Source organism: Pteropus medius, unplaced genomic scaffold (genome assembly GCF_902729225.1).
Source record: "Pteropus medius unplaced genomic scaffold, Ma_sr-lr_union100, whole genome shotgun sequence".
Lineage (NCBI taxonomy): Eukaryota > Metazoa > Chordata > Mammalia > Chiroptera > Pteropodidae > Pteropus > Pteropus medius.
The window spans coordinates 58737-78027 of record NW_024344378.1 but is presented as its reverse complement, the minus strand read 5'-3'; the positions used below and the strand labels follow the sequence as shown (position 1 = coordinate 78027).

General features: G+C 38.3%; 1 protein-coding gene and 1 non-coding gene across 18 annotated transcripts in view; one reads left to right on the top strand and one right to left on the bottom strand.

Moving 5' to 3' along the window:
• The window catches only part of ZMYND11 (zinc finger MYND-type containing 11), an 89804-nt gene that overhangs the window by 49599 nt on the left and 20914 nt on the right, over window positions 1-19291 (bottom strand). For 8 of the 17 annotated variants that reach the window (XM_039870950.1, XM_039870947.1, XM_039870944.1 and 5 more), the window contains one exon: window positions 16505-16639. In XM_039870950.1, coding sequence (XP_039726884.1) covers window positions 16505-16620 — 116 coding nt within the window. In that variant the 5' untranslated portion in view covers window positions 16621-16639. Of the gene's footprint in view, window positions 1-5984; window positions 6063-16504; window positions 16640-17552; window positions 17762-19291 lie in introns of those variants that run through there. The other 9 variants (XM_039870954.1, XM_039870959.1, XM_039870948.1 and 6 more) reach the window with 8 other exon arrangements.
• LOC120609852 (5S ribosomal RNA) lies at window positions 15630-15748 on the top strand. Its single transcript, XR_005654847.1, has one exon. It is a non-coding gene; the product is annotated as a 5S ribosomal RNA (ribosomal RNA).

Here is a 19291-nt window from a genome sequence, read left to right as displayed (position 1 = left end):
CACTTCCTAAAAGCAACTCTCTCTCTTTAAGCCTTCTAACACTGACACACTCTCAGGACCTGGTCACGCTGTCTGACATGAACACACCGACAAGAACAGTGTAAACGGGACCCTCTCCCGGGGGAGAAGGAACTACCACAACACGCACTGATGTTTTTACTAACTAGAAGACACAACGAACACCTGTCCTGTCCTCTTGTTCTTAAGAACAGCTCCACCCCATCACGGAGCGGAGTCCAGGGCCTTCTTTGTGATGGAAATACAACAAACTCCCTTTTTTAGTGTTTTCTGGATGAGCTAGGTAAGGTTAATACGGCTCTGTGATTTCAGCATCAAGTGGCTCCCAAGAGGCCCTGGTAAACTGGCTCAGGGGTTGAAAACAGACTCAGCCAAAAACATAGGAATCGTAAAATTTGAGATAAAAATTTAAGTGAATATAGATCTAACCTCTTGATGTTAAAGGGCATTCTGAGCATAAAAATATGGAAAGAACAAAGATCCAAAATATCTGACTAAATAAGAAACATGCAATTTCTACATGACATAAACACCACAAACCCACTTTTTTCTAAAGCCTCTAGAGCAATTAGTTAATAACCACTAACTAAATTCTGCAAATTAAAAGCAAACAAAATGGAAAAGCATTTATCGCAAATATGACAAAGAGATTATATCCTTAAAATGTAAAACTAAAACAAGAAAAGTTATTCACCTGTCAATGAGCAAGATATTTAAAATGATTCCGTGCTGGTGAAAATGCATTAAGACAGCCACTCTCAACACAGTGTTGCTGAAAATATCTTCTGGAAAGTGCTTTTACATTATGTATCAAGCCTTATAGATGATCCTATCATCTGACTCTGTAATTCTACTCTTTTGGAATAACCTGAGATGGGAGCAGATTTATGTAGAAAAATGTTCCTCACATCGTGAAATGTTACAGGGGGAGAAAAAGGGCCTAAATGTCCATAATCTTAAAATAAATTATGGATATAAGTTATATAACCCAATTGACTATAATGCAGTTAATAAAACTAATGTTTCAAAAAACGTAACGGTGTGAGAAAATGTTCACAGTATAACATTAAAGATAAAAAAGGACAAGATTAAAATTTATGTACATGTACATACATGTAGAGAGAGCTCTGCTACCAGTAATAGTTGATTACTAGAAAACCAGAAGAACCAAACAGAACACTAAAAACTAATTGGTTTAATTTTGGAGCATCTGCCAATTCTGGAAGAGGCAACTGAGAGTCTCAGAAGCTAAGCTAAGCAGAGCTTTTAAAACCTCACAGGGAACCAGGGAGCCAAAACCACCAGTTGAGGCCCGCCAGGAGAGGAAGCCTTGGTAAAACCCAAGACTTTGTGATCCCGAGGGACTATGCTTAGGGTGAAGCTAGAAAGAGATTGATCTGTACAGGCACTAGATCAAGTCGATTTCTGATTAAAGTTATTTGAAATTGATTATACGCCTATCAGAAGCAAACACAATTTCTCGAGGAAAATGGCATCATCCTAGAGCCTGCATCTCTAGATCTACCTACCTACCCGCCCATCCATCCACCTCTATTTCACATGGATATCTAGCTAGCTAGCTAGTTATCTCTATTTCACATGGATACCTGGCAACCACACAAGAAAAAATGGAATTGCAAGAACATGCAATATGCAAATATCTATTGGTTTTGCAAGTCCTGGGCTAGAATAATCCTCTTTCCATAGTTCTGTCCCTCTCACTAAATACTAGACACAGAACTATTTACTCATCACAGACCTCCAGAGTAACTATGCAAGAAAAAAGCCAGCAACCACGTGAAATTTTAGTTTTTCTACACCCTCTTCATGCTTCCAGTTTACCCACAACTGCTAAGTCTTCATTTCCTCATCTGTGAACTAGCTAAAAATAATTTACAGTGTTCTCTGAATATAAATACACTCTGGAGATTTGGAGGGATTAATAAGAAAAAATTTTTTCCATATTTTTCATTACTAGTAAAGGTGTTAACAACTTTTTCTTTCAAAAGCTCCTCTATTTTGATTACCCCCAAATGTCGTACTGTAAATCATTACCTTAGATTTTGACCTCTATTATTTATTCAGCAGCTTTAATTTAAATCGGTCAAGTAAAATCCTTTTGTTATTTTAAGTTAGGTGAAAGCTTAGATATTACTTCCATAACAGGCCAAGTTTTCATCGGGCGGGAGGATTTCCTATGACACATGTGCTTATTTTATAGTTAACATTGGTTCCATTTTCTAAAAAGAGAAATATCTTTAAATCAAAAAGTCTCAATGTCAGTAATGATGAATTATACCTTTTACAGCTTGCTCCTTTTTACATAATTAAATTGGGCCTCTTAAAAAATCCTTTTTAAAAGCGTTACCAGTTTACAATAAAGATATACAACTAATGAAAATGCATATCTGTGTAATGATGCAAAATCACTATAGGTTTGAGAATAGTTGTTTCTTATCTGAAGTGAAAACATATTATTAGTTTTATATTTCAATTTCCTTTGTAGCTGGAAAAACAGCACAAGCAAAGGCAGAGTCCCATTTTAGCAAACTTTTGCAGGTGACAGTAACATTTTAATAACCCTGCCTGAGGTCTCCGCCTAACCACTCAGACTGAGGACCAGACTCTGCCATCTGACATGAGCTTTGCAACAAATATAAAGTGGTTAACTGTATCAAAACCCTAGGAATAAATTTTTTCCTGGTTTTAGTACTACTAGAAATAACTATGGTTCAACTCTGGAATTGATTCCCTTATGGTCGTTACTAAAATGGTGAGGCTTCCTTTCGTATTAGCTATTAGAAAACGGACACCAGATCTGTAACATACTTAACGAGTTGTGGGGCTTCACAGAACTTTCTTGTATTAACTTTATTCTTGGCATGAGTTTATGTTCTAAACTTCATTTCTATTTTCCCCATCCTTTTTTATTTACTTTATTTACTTTACTTACATCTTTTTCTAACTGTTCTTAAATTATTTTTGGAACAAATGTAATTCTAATAAAATATACTGTGTATATTTATTTGATACACACATATGAATACAACTGTGCATACACACACAGAATTGAAACCATCCACCTTTCATCCTTTTTCCCTGAACTGTCTGTTTGACATTGTGCCACCAGTATAACTACTGCTATGGCCTTTCACTCTTACCCCAGTTATAGGTATTTAGCCCAATATACATCACTTACAACTGTACATGAAAGGGTACTATAGCTTAATCATAATACTCCCAAATGGAAACATCCCAACAACATTTGTGCAACTCAACCAAGTCAAGTAAATGTAGACATGTGGGGAAACCAAATCCTTGTGCACCGCTGCTTATGAACCTGTAGTGAGAGGAGTAAGGCCCTCTCTCTTGAGAGCTTAGTCAAGTTCAGTGAATACACATCCTATAATCAAGGAGATATGCGTTCCTGGATATACACACCAATGAACTCCTCATATAGGTCCAAAAGGAAACTGTTACTGTGGTAGTGAAGAACTGGAGCGATGCAGGATTCTTTGTGGCAGAGAGAAACTGACAGGACCTGAGTGTTCATCGTAAGTGAGGACATAACTTAAACCATGGGGAAAAGCTATAATGCAAGAATACTGAACAAAGTGAAAAAAACAAACACATAAATTACCCAGAAATATAACAATGGCAGAATGGCGATTTTAAAAAAGCAGAGGATAATACGTACCTACAGGGTTGTAACAAAAGCGAAACGAGGTGATAAATGTGAAGGACTTGGCCCAGAGTCCAGCACTTAACACGTTCTGAGTAAATGGTTCTTGCTCTAATTACCATCTATCCCTCTAAGCTTTCACCTCAACACTGTATTACTGGAAATTTGTATAGTCAGAACACTTAGAGTTGTTGTAAGAATTCAGTAGATGATGTATGGACAATATGAAAGTACAGTGGAAAAAGCAAGCCCTTTCAAGTCACAGAGATCTCGGCTCAAACATCAGCTCTACATCTTACTAGCTGCGTGGCCCTGGACAAGCTGAGTAACCTCTTTGCATGGCATGTGTATGTCCATAAAGAGTCGTAGTGCTAGCACGTGTGGTTGTTCTGAAGGTAAACAAGATAATGTACTGTAAACCCACAATAAATGTTTATCCTCCCTCACACAAAGTTTATTACTGAACAGTCTCAAAGGACGGACTACTGTGCAACCATTACCAATAATAATTGACAGTAACCATACAACAACATGGAACGAAGGCTAAATAATGTTGAGAAAAGAACACGTGTGAAAAATGACTATAAGTAAACTAATTTAAATGGGTCCCTTACTTGAATTTGGGTAGCAGAATTATAGGTGATTCTTTTTCTGCTTTTTATTTCCCAAGATTCCCATAATATGGTTATGTTACTTTTAGAAATTAAAAAAAAAAAAATTTTAAATCAATGTTCTGCCACTGGGTGCTTTATAGATAGATGCAAGGATAGTTCAATATATGCAAATCGATCGACGTGATATACCACATTAACAGAATAAAAGATAAAATGCATCTTGACAAAATTCAACACCCTTTCATGATAAAAACAAGTTGAGTGCAGAAGGAAACTATCTCACCATAATACTACACCGGCTACAAAAATTAAATCGAAATGGACCAAAGACCTAAATGTAAGACCTAAAGCAATAAAACTCCTAGAAGAAAACATAGGACAGAAGTTTCAGGACACTGGACTTGGCAATGATTTCTTGGATATGACACCAAAGGCAGAGGCCAAAAAAGAAAAAATAGACAAGTTAGATCTCATAAAAGTCAAAAAGTTTTGTACGAGATACTATCCACATGGTAACAGGCAATCTATAAATGAGGGAAATATGTGCAGATCACATATCTGATAAGGGATTAATATCCAGAACAAAGAGAGAACTCACAAAACTCAATAAACAACCCAGTTCAAAAATGTACAAAGATCGAATAGACATTTCTCCAAAGATGACATACAAATGACCAACAAGCACATGAAAAGATGCTCAACATCACTAACCATTAGGGAAATGCAAATCAAAGCTACAATGAGATACAATCTCCCACCCAGGAGGATGCCTACTATCGAAGTAACAGAAAACAGTCAGTGCTGCTTCTTTGGATGCTAGCGATCTGGAAACTCTGTGCACTGCTGGTGCGAAGGAAAAGTGGTATACACTGCAGAAAACAGTACAGTGGCTCCTCCAAAACTTTAAACTGGAATTACCATATGATCCAGCCACTCCACTTCTGGGGATACACCCCAAAGGATCGAAAGCAGGGTCTCAAAGAGATATTTGTACACCCATGTTCACAGCAGCTAAAACTGGGGAGCAACCCAAGTGTCCACTGACAGATGAATAGATAAGCAAAATTTGGTGTATGCATGCACTGGAATAATAGCCTTAATAAAAAGAAGAAAATTCTGCGATATGCCACGACATGGATGAACCTTGAGGACATCATGCTAAGTGAAATCAGCCAGTCATAAGAAGACTAATGCTGTATGATCTCACTTCTGTGAGGCACTCAGTCACAATCAGAAACAAAGAAATGAGAATGGTGGTTGCCAGGCGCTTGAGGGGTGGAGAATTATTAATAGGTAGTGAGTTTCATTTTCACAAGGCTTTAAAAGTCCTGGAGATGGTGGTGGTGACGGCCGCACAATGTGAAAGTATTTAATACCAACAAACTGCGCACTTAAGTATGTTTAAGACGGTAAAGTTCGTGTTGTGTGTATTTTACTGTAATAAAAAATTTTAAATAATAATAATGATCTGCCATTAGGTGTTTTATAATGGACAAGTATACAACAAATATTTCACTTTAAATGCTCACTGAACAAATATTAATAAACTTCAAAACCTGAACATCACATCGTGGATAGTTCATCAATGAATTTACTTAAAAATTTAGAATTTACTCTGAAGACCTAGGTTCTTCCTAATTCTATTAATTTGGGACAAAAAGTTTACTCACCCAGCCTCACATTCTTCACCCATAAAGTGGAGTTAATTTGAATGTCACAGCGTTGCTGTTAGGGTGAAATGAGATAATCTGAAAGCACCACATAGAAGAGAGTGTTTTAAAAACTTCAGAGTTTGCAAGGATACAACTATAAATTCACTAATATCAAAAGAAAACATTTAATGGTTAAGAGCTCGGACTATGCCATCACATAGATCTATATTCAAATTTCAGTTCTGCTGACAACCTGTGTGGCTTTAAACGACTTATTTTACCTGTCCAGGCTTCACCATCTTTATCAGGAAGATGAGGATGATGACAACACCTCATGGAGTTGCTATGAAAATTAAATGAGATAAATCACATAAAGCACCCTGCTTGCCACAACATAATAACCGAGTGTTCTCAATTATCATTATCCTTGAAACAGTTACTTCAATTAACGAAACCTTTTCTCAATGCCTCGTCCTGGCCACTTCACACTAAGATACAAAGACAGGAAGATGCATGCCCAGCCCTCCAGGTGCTCATGCCAGCAAAGGAGGCAGAACTATCTTCCAAAGTTTATAGGAGACTGTAATAAATCATAAAATTGAATTTTATGCATATTACATATGTGAACACAGAGTAAGAGTACCAGGATTAGTTAGTGAGGCATGAATCAGTATCTCAAAGGAGATGGTACTTGAATTGGATCTTAAAAGTAAGGGTATGATTTTATCCATCAATGAAAGAATACCAAATAAGTAATCAAAATAATAGAGCACTCAGGCAACTGAGCACAGTCTCATCAGATGGAGCTCTGAGTGGGCAGCGGCAGGCATGAAAAGGAAGAAAAGTGAGGGTCTAACTGGGAAGCTCTCCACACAAACGCACAAGGGGAAAATCAAGAGGATTTAAGAAGAACATAATAAGACCTAAAATCTAGAAAATTAACTGATAAAATGTGAGGCTTAGGTTGACTTAAAAGTGTCAGGAACGACTTCTCAGGATAAGTGACATGAATGCAGAGTCCAGTCCATCTGGACAGCAGCAGACGGAGTGTGGAGATGGAGCCAGGTGCATCTGGATGCAGCAGAGCGGTGGGAAGCGGCAGGTGAGGAAGGCAGCCACTGACACCTGGACAGGAATCTGGACCTCACAGGCAACAGGAAAAGGCTTTCAATCGTGGAGCATCTGATAAGATGGTTTTTTGAAAAACATCTCTTTGACACTAATGATGGGAAGAAACTGCCCAGCAAGAGGGGGAGGCCAAAAGCCCAGTTAGGAACCTGCTGCCACTGCACAGGCAGGAAATTACAAAGGCTAAATTCCAGGCTAGGAGAGGGAAGAACGGGTGGACTCAAGAGACATTTTTATTTAAGAGGACCGTTCAATTTACCTGGGGAAGAAAAATGAGTATTTTACTTTTACCATTTCAATATTCCAAACACATTCACTATTCCTCTCTAGCTATAGGATAAAAACCTGAATGCTGGTATAAAGGTGCCCGTAGCCTGGCCCTCTCCTTTTCATCCAAATTCCCTTAAAACCCTATAGGTCCTCTGCATGGACCCTTCCCCCTTGGCCTCAGCGAACACCATCCAGATTCCAAGAACCGACTAACTCCCTACCCTCCACAGGCCTTCCTGACTGCCTCCCCCCACGCCACCCCCGCCGCCGCCCACCCTACAAACAAGGCCCACAGTGTTATTCAATACACCCCACTCATATGGGGCTGAGACATGTTCTGTCATGTTGCCATTACTCGATACCACTGTTTATTCTCTAATGGTTATTTACACTTTTCTGTGCCTTGTCTGTTTCCTTCACGGAACTGCAGAGAAATGTCAAACACAGGAAAACAACTACACGACCACCCAAGCCAAGAGGAGTACTATAACAGTATGGCAAACTGAGAAAACACACTGTGGGATGGTGGATTATGGTTATTCGGAATCAGTTACTTCTCCACAAGGCTGTTACCACATAAAACAAAATTAAGTGGTGACCATGGTAAAGTGTAACTGCCAGTCTACTAAGGAGAAATATACAGAAGAAGAGACCCATGTAGACTGAAGCGAGGCTGTAGTTGGCTACGCTGTGAGGAATTCTTGGGATTACATATGCAGCAAAACATTAACTGGCATTTGACTTAACTAACTTATTTCCAAAGAAGTAATTTAGGCAATGGCCATTTTCCTCCTCTAGAGCAAACCTAAGGAGGGGGTAGAAATTGACAGACAAAGCAAAACTATAACTTCAGTAAACAATTCTTAGAAATCGTGGGTTTTATAAAATTAGATAAGTGACAACTTCATAAAATAAGATAATGAAGGAAGGGAGGGGGAGAGAACCTAGTTGCAAATTACACACAAAGAGGACGTACACTTTGGGCTTCTGTCTATCTGTAGCGACAGGAAGAACTCCAAGAGAACTCAGAAATCTTGATGTCAAACATGTCACAAGTGACGGTCAGAGGTCACATTTTCTTACGGGGGGGGCGCAGGGGGGGTGGGGGTTGACCCTAACATAACCGATACATGTAATCAACTGATGCCCTAATCTGAAACATTAACTTGAATGGGACTAGTCTACCAATTCAATGTCAGTCTAACCATGCTAGACACAATCGCACTCACTCCTAGAAACACAGAGTCAAAGTTACTCGAGACTGGAAGGAAACATAAAGGTTCAATTGCTTTTTTCAGCAGCCAACAAAAAACAAAATGACCTCTCTCAATGACATAACAAGCAAATAACGCTGGTAGAGACTAATATAAAACCCATACTCACTGCACAGTAACTCTTTAAATTATAACTATTACAAATAATACTTATGAAACTCAAATGCCATGTTAAAATTTTCCAAATTGGATTAATGAGAAAAAGGAAGTGATATATTTATTTATAATATAATATAATTTATTTTTATTGCATATTAAAATATAGGTAACATTTAAAAAAATAACATGACAATGAGTTACACATTTATTGGGAATATTAGGGATTGAAAGTAAATTTCATTTCCGTTCCTGACTGTTTTCATAAAATTCTTCAACTCTTTGCTCCTTAAAAACTTGGATCAAAATTTGTTTATTTAACTCCCAAAAGAAGACATTTATGAAATATTATCATTAAATCAAATTTACGAACGCGCGCTTTTAGATCAGAGGGACGGTTTAACCATTATAAAAATCAAACTATCCCATATATATTGTGATTTCAGATAGACTCTTTTGGTAAAAATACTTTTCGCCCCCAAACAGTGACCTTGTTCAAGAAAAATGATTTTTATTTTTTAAATACTTGAAATATTCAAATCTCAACAGTGATTTTCTAACTTATAGCCACTTTCCTACTACTTTTTAAAACAGAACACTATCAGTTTTTTAAAAAAGGAAAACTCAAAGTGGTAAAAAGGACTCGGGACTCTTTCCTAGGGAGGTGTGATGACGACCAACAGGAGACTACTGCTGTGATCCCTAAAAGTCAGGTGTCATCAGAATACGTGAGAAAAACACCTGCAACACAGAAAAATTCTATTTTGTTCCAGAGATAAGGAAACTATTTATAAATCCCTAATTGTTCAAATAACTTTGAGAATCTGAGTTTTTATCATGGAATTTCTTTTTAAATTTCAACATTAATATTTTAGCCATTCTGTGTTTGAAGGTGATACTGCTGTAATTCTGATATGTCTAGTGTCATGTACAAATATTGGAGAGTGTTCCTTGAATTTGTTTCTGCTGGAAGGAATTTTTATTGCATTTAGCTCTGCTTTTGGACTTCAGAAAATATCTAGTGCCTTTAGACACTATCCTTTTTTTTGTTTGTTTCTTAAGAAAAAACACAAGACTTCTGTGAGCTAGGAAAATGGTGGAGGTAATAGTTTTAAATCTCTCTCAAGCCTCCTAGCAAGGTACTAGAAGAGTTAGCAAGAAAACAAACCAAAACCCTACCCTTGGACAACATAAACAACAAAATTAAGTGATGAGAAATCCCCAGGAATCCCAAAATTTGAGTAGGTGAGGGTAAATCTCCAAGAGCCAAAATTCCCATTGGTGCTGACACCTGTGCAGGTGAAGGCAGAGGGAAGTCACAGAGTACCTAATGGGACAGAGTACAGGAGGATAAAATAACCAGCAGAGCGTCATTCCAAAGAAAAGTGGGCCAATTTGAGAACAGCCGTTGACAGTGGATAGGGTGTTACACACTCCCACTTGTAGGTGATTCACAGGAATTCATGAATTCATGGAGAAGTCTTACAGGCTAGAGCATAACCCCATGAACACTCCAACTTATTCAGCTGAAGCCCCCTTCCTCCGGGATGGAGCCCATCCTGCAGAGAAACTGCTAGCAATAAAACTATCAAACACTACTCGAGTCAAATCAAAACAATCTTCAAGGTAGGACAATGGATACAAAAAAAAGAGTGGTTCCAGAAAAAAAAGCAGTGGGGAAAAAGCAGGAAACCATGGGAAATATGAGGCCCTATTTTGAGCACTTCCTAAAAATGATACAAGGAACTTCAGAGCCATCGATCTAGAAAAACTATTTAACCACCTTTTCCATTGTATCAGTTCAGGAAAATGGACTTCACATCAAAATGGCCAACATGGAAGATTGTGGCTGAAGGAGGTAACACCCTTGCTATGAAAACATGCCTGAGAAGTGTGCCTGCAAACCCGACGGAAGCTGCCCCAACACAAAAAAGACATGAAGAAAACAATGCAAGACATAGAAAAGACATGAAGCAGGACCGGAAAAACTCAGAGTTGAACATTATAAGCAAATTTTAAAAATCATTTCAGAAGTGAAGTCAAAACTAGAAGGTACAAGAGTGATACACAGCAGAATATATCATAGACAGAAGCTGCAAAGAAGGGAAATGTTAACAAATCAAAAATATACTGCAATTATACTCATAACTGTCAGAACCTGGAAGCAAGCAAGATGCCCCTCAGTAAGCGCGATGGATAAATAAACTGTGGTCCATCCAGACAATGGACCATTACTTAGCACTAAAAAGAAATAGGCTGTCAAGCCATGAAAAGACAAACAGTAGCATTAAATGCACATTACTAAGTGAGAGAAGCCGATCTGAAAAGGCTACATACAGTGAGATTCCAACTCTAAGACATTCTGGAAAAGGCAAAGCTGTGGAGACAGTAAAAAGATCAGTGTTTGTCAAAAGTGAGAGGGGAGGGAGGGTTGAACAGGTGGAACACAGAGGATTTTTAGGGCCGTGTGACACTGTAATGGTGGGTACGTGTCATTATACGTCAGACCAGGCCCACAGAATGGCCTACACCAAGAGTGACCCTAATGTAATCTATAGATTTTGGATGATGACAACATGTCAATGTAGGTTCATCTTTGGTTAAAAAAAAGCTGGTGAGTGATGCTGGTATAAGGGAGGCCGTGAGAGTGGGGGCGGAGAGGGCAGGGAATAGATGGGAAATCTCTGTATCTGCCTCTCAATTTTGCTGTAAACCTGAAACTGCTCGGCAACCAATCTTAAAAAAAAAAAAAAAAAAAAAAGAGATGAAAAGAATTCAAAATAAAATTACAAATACAGAAGACAGGAAAAGAAGGTCTAACTGTGAATCTAGACAAAAGGACAGTCATGACAAAAAAATAAAATTGTCATCAGATTTTTGGACAATAATATTTTAAGTCATAATATACAACATACATAATAACCCCAAAGAAAAATTATGAGCTAAGGGTTCTATATCTAGTTACAAGAACTATCAAGTAAAAAGGCTGCACATCAAATGTTATTAACATGTAAGAATTCAAAAACTTGTTACAATGAAGTCTTGATTAAGAATCTACTAGATGGTTGATGCCTCTATGGAAAACAGTATGGAGGTTCCTCAAAAAAACTAAAACAGACAGCAATTCCACTGGGTATTTATCCAAAGGAAATGAAATCACTAACTCAAAAAGATAGCTGCACCCCCCTGCTTGTTCACAGCAGCATCATTAACCAAACATGAAAACAACGTAAGTGTCCAATGACAGATGACTAGATAAAGAAAATGTGTGTCACAAATTATTATTCAACTATAAAAAAAGAAATTCTATCATTTTGTGATAATGTGGATGGACTTTGTTCTAAGTGAAATGAATCAGAAAAAGAAAGACAAATACTGTGTAATCTCACTTATATGTGGAATCTATAAAAACCAAACTCACTGATGCAGAGAACAGATTTCTGGTTGCCAGAGGCAGGGTCTGGAAATTGGGAGAAATGGGTGGTCAAAAGGCACAAACTTTCACTTATAAAATAAATAAGTCACAGGTATGTAATGTACAGCATGGTGACTATAGTTAATAATAATATTCGAAAGTTGCTAAGAAAGTAAATCTTAAAAGTTCTCATCACAAAAAAAAAATGGGTAACCATTTGAGGTGACAGATGTTAACTAAACTCACTGTGGTGATCATTTTGTAACATATACATATATGTTACACAATATGAACTAATACAATGTCAATTACATCTCAATAAAACTGGGGGGAAAAGAATAAAAAAAAGAATCTACTGGAGAATGAACTTTACGTATCAACCTAAGGACTAGGAATAAGAATGAAATAGATAGATGCCTGAAGAGTACAACTAAATGGCAGCTGTAAGGAAAATCGTATGCAACTGCTACATCTGACAGTTTAGAATCCATACAATTATTTAAAAACAACGGCTAAAGAATTCATATGGTTTCGATGACAGATATTGTTGGTTGTTACTTAGAAATAGCTGGGTGTATGACATTGCATAAAACAACAGTGATGACATCATGTTCAAAACGGTATCATCCACGATGTCCTAAAGAACCGTGACCGTTACCGTGTAAGAAAGGATAAGATGATTTTGGATAAAAGAGTTAAGTAAAACCCAGTAGCCATAAATCCAAGTAGAAAATAACAGTATGAATTCATCAAGTGTTTTTTCTTTTACGATTATATTTATTTCCTAACTCTGTCCACTCAAAGTCCTAGAAAGAGAGACTGAACTAGCGGCAGTGAGCACGACGAAGGCCACAAAGTGCTCCTGAAGTACAATTTCTAACCGAAAGAACTCAGAGGCCCCTGGAGAAACCGAGGGCAGGGTGTTCAAGATGAGCGTGGAAACCCTGCAGCCCCCGGAAGCAGGGCAGCCTCAGGAGCAAGCACGCAGAGGCTCCAACTGGTCAATGATGGGGAATTCTGAGCATCAACAGGCATTACATCAGAAATGAACTGAAACATATTTAAACACATGAATTCTAAATGACACTTTAAAAAACTAACTGGATACCATTAGAGGATGCTATTTAGAAAACTGGTAAACAAAGGAAAAGAACGGTCATTCAACTTTTCCAATATGAACCATACCACAGGGTAACCAAACAGTAACTGATGGGAAGTTTATGTCCTTGAAGAAGTATTTGTTAGAAAGGGAAGATAAAATTAGATTATCAGCATTTTGTAATCCTTAATTAATTACTGGGCCCGGCCCCTACACATCCAAGCTACTAACCTCACCACCGAACAAACAGCAGATATTACGGCCTACAGACGGCAGAACACAGCTCGACCCCAAGCCTCTAGATCAAAAATCAATTTCCATGAAATGCAAAGGAATGAGCAACAGGTTCAAGTACACCATGGGGATGCGATCAGCGCAAGCCAGACCCTGAGAAACCACAGAGCAAATGAACCAGTTTCTTCAAGAAATAAACTGCAAAGGAAAACAAAAAAAGATGAATGAGAAACCTATGGATTAAAAGTGACTTAAAAGACTATCAAACAAAAACAAAACAAGCAAAACTAAAACATTTTACGTAAGTAAACTACAGTGTTTAGTGTGCGCCAGGCTTCCAAACATTATAAAGTGCCATGGCCCTAAAGCCCAAAACTTTTAATGCATGACTAAAGCTGCGTGGTTTCTACTTTTATAATGGAGTCACTCACCAGTCATAACAAAATAAAACTTAATGGCCACACATACTTTCTTTACCATAACTCTGCTCAGCCTTCAGTAATTCAACATGTTCCTAAAGATTAAAAGAGACCTGTACATTCACAACTGGCTGTAACTAAGCAGAGCAACTTGATTTAAAATTAATCTAAGGTTTATGGACGTGGTTCTGCCAGGGAAATGATCACACATCTGACTCACGCTATAAGTAAAGCGTGCTATGAAGCGTGTCCTCATAATAAAAGGGAAAACGGCATACTCGCAGATGAGATGAGGCACAAGAAACACTGGGAACCACTCTTAGAAACATTTATCCTACTGATTTTCTTAGTTATTTTTAGTTATTTCTTAGTTATTTTTTTCAGCTTTAGATGAGACTGATATAACAATGACTATTTGGTAGGTAGATAAATTTATTTACATTTCTCTTAATATCTATGGACCTTAGGACATGAAGAAAAATAAGCCTCGAGGCTGCACTGAAGAAGGGAGAAGAGAGAATGTTCATCCACAATCCATAACACAAAATGACCCGTGAATTCCTGTTAACAACCTGACCTTTACTGTAATCTAACAGGGGCCCCCGAAGCCCCCGCCCGCAAACCAGTACCGGTCCGTGGCCCACTGAACCTGCCCACTGAACCTGGCCACAGAGCAGGAGGAGAGCGGCGGGTGAGGGAGAGAAGCTTCTTCTGTATTCGCAGCCGCTCCCCAGCACTAACATCACTGCCTCAGCTCCATCTTCGATCCTCAGGCACTAGATTCTCAAAGGAGCTCTGGTCCCTGGTGCCACAAAGGTTGGGGACCGTTGTCTAACATGTGCACATGCACAGGCACACACAAAGACACTATACCTGGTTCCCACATCGGCAGGTGGATACAACCTAACAAACTTGACAGCCAAACTGTACACTTCACACTGGGGGAGCCCCACAGCTTCCTAGAGAACGCCCCTAAAACTTCTAGAGAAAGATGCCAAGGCTCAGAAAAAAGTAATTGCCTAAAATTCATATTGTTCAGTCAAGCTTCAGTGACTTTAATATTAAAAATTAAACCCAAAGAACAGTATCTTAGTTTCACTGTCTTCTATAAACAATTTTAATATACATAACCTGTTTTTTAAAAAAAATCTGAAAATATCTAGAGCTTTTAATTTTTTGAGGTTTTTAAAAAAAATGTTTTTATACCATTATCACCTCACTGTAACTTGTAATAACCATGACTCACATTACTTGCTCTATTTAAAAACATAACAAAATAATTTAACTACGATATACTATTCATTTTATTCTCGTTGCCCACCTAGGTGTTCCCTGTGTTTCCCTGCGTGGTTAGCCTGTGGGAGCCAGGACTTGTACCTGGGCAGCTTTAAAATACTCAAGGCGTAAATGCGAGTCAGAGCGACGCGTGACCTCATCCCTTTCTCCCTCTCCTCTCTCCTGCCTCTTGACCAAGCTTTACAATCTTCCCCACCGGAATACAGGTGAGGGACAAAAATATATGGTACTCCATTCTGTTACTTATTAATAAGGGCAAAAACAAGCATTTGACTAAATGAGCTTTTGTAAATCATATTTTTCATTTTCACAGATAATATCTAAAATACGTGTGGGAAGAATAAGTATAAAGAAATTCTAAGTTACTCATAAATATCATTCAAACATTAAAAAAACATAAATTTAGCTTTATTCCTTTAAAATATCCACAGAGTCTACGGCCATGCTACCCTGAACGAGCCCGATCCCGTCTGACCTCGGAAGCTAAGCAGGGTCAGGCCTGGTTAGTACTTGGATGGGAGACCACCTAGGAAGACCAGGTGCTGTGGGTGTAAAAAATTTTTAAAAAATAAGGGACTGTAAGCTGACAAGGTTCTTGCAATCTGTGAGGTCAACCAAGGGTTGCCTCCCCTAAAAAATTGAATAAATAAATATAGATACCCACGGAAACAAATATAACAAAACAAAATCAAGTTCTATTTGAAGACTACCTTATAATTAACATGTAACATGTAAATCGAGTATTCATAAAGTGGTCTAATTTGTTTCTACACTGAATCTTGGTCTACACCAAGATAAACAGCAATGGAAACTAGACCACAAAAACTTTCTTCTTCAACTGAGGATTTAATATATTTCTAAACAATAGAGCGAAATTGTTAAAAATGTTGGCTAATGGGCTATGAACTAAAAAGATGTTATTTATTGTATGTACCATGCTTGTCCTACGGTAAAATGGATAATGAACAGTAGACTGGTTTTAGATAATCCACATAAGTGATTAGCTAAAAGCCTTTTTAATAAAAGACAAATAAAAATTTGTATCGAGAGTTAACTTTTTCGTAACTAAAAAACTACTATGAATCGTACATATTGATATTTTACTTATCTAATATTTATTCATGAAACCTCTAAACACGAGCTGCTTGTATATGTTTCTGTATTTGTTTTTCTAACAACTGTATACTCCTGCAAAGCAAAACATGACTGGCACTCTGTAACATATGATACCCTAAAAGAGAAGTTATCTGGGGCTTCTCCTCAAAGCCACAGGCGAACCCTCACAGGCCCCGTCTGCACGCACTCACTTGGTGATGCGGTCAATGTTGGCGATCTGCTTCTGGTTCCGTATGATCTCAATGGCGGCCCAAAGATGCTGGATAGCTCTCGTGTCCGCCTGTCGCCTTTTTGTTAAACGTGCCATGACCTGTTAACTGCTTTAGCTGCAGAATATACAAAAAACACAAGGAAAAAGCACAGATTACAAAATGAGTGGACATCGACACGAGCAGCCCTGCACCCTGATGCACCCTGAGCATCGCTGCGCACGCCCTGGTACTTTGTTTTCTGCAGTGCCCATCGTGAATTACTCCACAAAAATGATCACTCGCTCCATTACTTCATAAAGAATGACATTTTGAGATCCAGAAGTTAAAAAAAGTCTGCCTAGGAAGGACAAGTGGCTACTTCACACCAATATATCAGAAATGTACCCAGTTAAATTTTATTCTAAAACAAAAATATTACAACCTAAAATTTCACTTATTGACATTACGTTGTGTGTATTTTCACAGATCACTACAAAATGGAATTCAAATGTTCTAATTCTTCGGTTCTTCATTATACTCATGGTTCAAAATTTTCAGTTTTATAAAGACATGCTGATAAATGAAGACAGCATTCTATTTTTTTAAGTAGCACCATAGACAGAGACTGTAAGACAGTTACTTCTGGCTGAGGTGCGAGAGGCTGGGGCTGACACGTCGGCGAAGCCGCTGTCAGAAATGTTCACGTGCTCGGAGTTGTGTTGGTCATTGTTTACGTTATACGAACACATTGCTATTTCACTCGAATTTCAATATTCTGACTGAACTGAGGAAAAGGCCACCAGTGTGTCCTGGCAAGACTGGGGGGAAACGGGGCTGATGCCTGGGTGTCTGGTGAGCGACGGTACCGCAGGGAGAGGCTCGGCTGGACTCAGCCGGGTGGGGAGGGCCCTGCCCGTCAGCGAGGCCCTCGGCCGCTCAGACCCCGATACCTAAGTCACACAGGTTATGCTCTTGGGGCACATAGGCATGAGGTAAACATCAAACCCTCTGGGGGCAGCTAAAATCTCCCTGACCTAATCTTTCCTACCTTTAAGGGAAGAGAATGGGTGAGGGAAACTAATCATCGGCACCTGACCCTGGTCCACGACCGGCAGCCAGACCTTACGCATCTCTCACTACTTCTACATCGCTCTCCACACGAAGTCGGTTAGTCCTCCCTCCTTCTCTGACAAAGGCAAATAAAGCCAGCAGCTGCCATCATAGCTGTCTAGACGCTGGTGAGTCTGGGGTCAGTCAGGCGTCTGGAATAAGAAGGCGGTTTTCAGAATCGCATTACTAACAGAAGGATTGTGAACATGTTTGGGGGTATTCCTGAATATTCCGCTCCTTCCCACTACGACTTATAATTGTTGCAAACTTTGCTCCACAGAGAGAACAATGAAAAACTAACACCAGTATTGAAGTTTTCAAGAAAACTTGAGAAAAATCAGTTGGTTCAGTATACAGACATATAACTCCTACAAGACAATAAAAATTACAATTTATGAATGTGTCTGTTTTAGAAAGAAACCAATTTAAAATGCATGGAGACTTCTTGGTTTAAATGCACTTGTATAGGCGTGCCCACTTTTTAAATCTAATAAGCGTTATCATAAGGAATGTATTGATAAGAATATAAAATATTAGGAAGTGACATCTAATGGTGAACTGTAATAATACAACTTGTTGGGTAATACAAATAGATAAAAGAACAAAATTTCAGCCATTCTTACACATTAAAAACAGCAGCTGCCTATTCAGTGTAAGACACCATGCTTCACACCACGAAGTATTTAAAATTGAATAAACTATAGCCCTTGCCAAAAAAATAACCTAAAACTGGCCAAGGAAAGTTGACATGTACATGGAACTACTAATTGTGACATCACACATGACATAAATGTCCAAACAAGGGACACACTACTTCTAGCTTAGGTAGACTGCAAAACGGTAAATACGTGGGAAAAATATAAAAGAAATTTTAATTTCTTTAAAAGATAATTGGCTTTTTATAACAAAGATAAAAAATTAACTGTAAGGTATTATTAGAGTTATAATGTGTAGACATAACAGACGTCAACACCACCTCAAAGGGGGCAGAGGCAGTAATAATTATGCAAATTCCTACATTTTATGTGAGATGGTAATATGTTAATTTAAGGGGGGCTATGGTAAATTGATGATGCACAGTACAGTCCCTAGAGCAAGCACTATAAAAATACAAACAGGAACAGTTAACATTCATTCAACTTAAAAAATATTTTTCCAAAATACATGTGTAAAATTAATAATTCATTCAGAACCACAAAAATATATGACAGCAAAACATTTAAAAATAATACCTAAATAAACCTAAATAACTATTTCTATAACATAATACGGCAACCAGAAGAATACAGTGGGGCACAGTATCAGGAAGTCTCAAAGTGATGTCACTTAGTTCCTGGAGTTAAAAATCAGATTAAAGAACTAAGCAATGACACACTGCAGGAAAACAGATGTAAAAATAGAATTTGGGGATCTACCTGGACCAAGTCACACAGGTTGGCAGGCATGAAGGGACACCAGAAGGAAGGTGCTCGTAGCTACAGGAGCCCAGAGAGAACACTGCGAAAAACGCAGACCCAAGTGACGTGAGCGTGGTGATGCCGGAAGCATGGTCTAAAATGACCAAAACCACCCGGCCCATTGGCACGAGATCTCCTCAAAGCAAAACCACGGAAATCTTCCTTTCTTATGAACCCCAAAACCATTCATCCCTTTAACACAGCTCAGGCATACCCATTA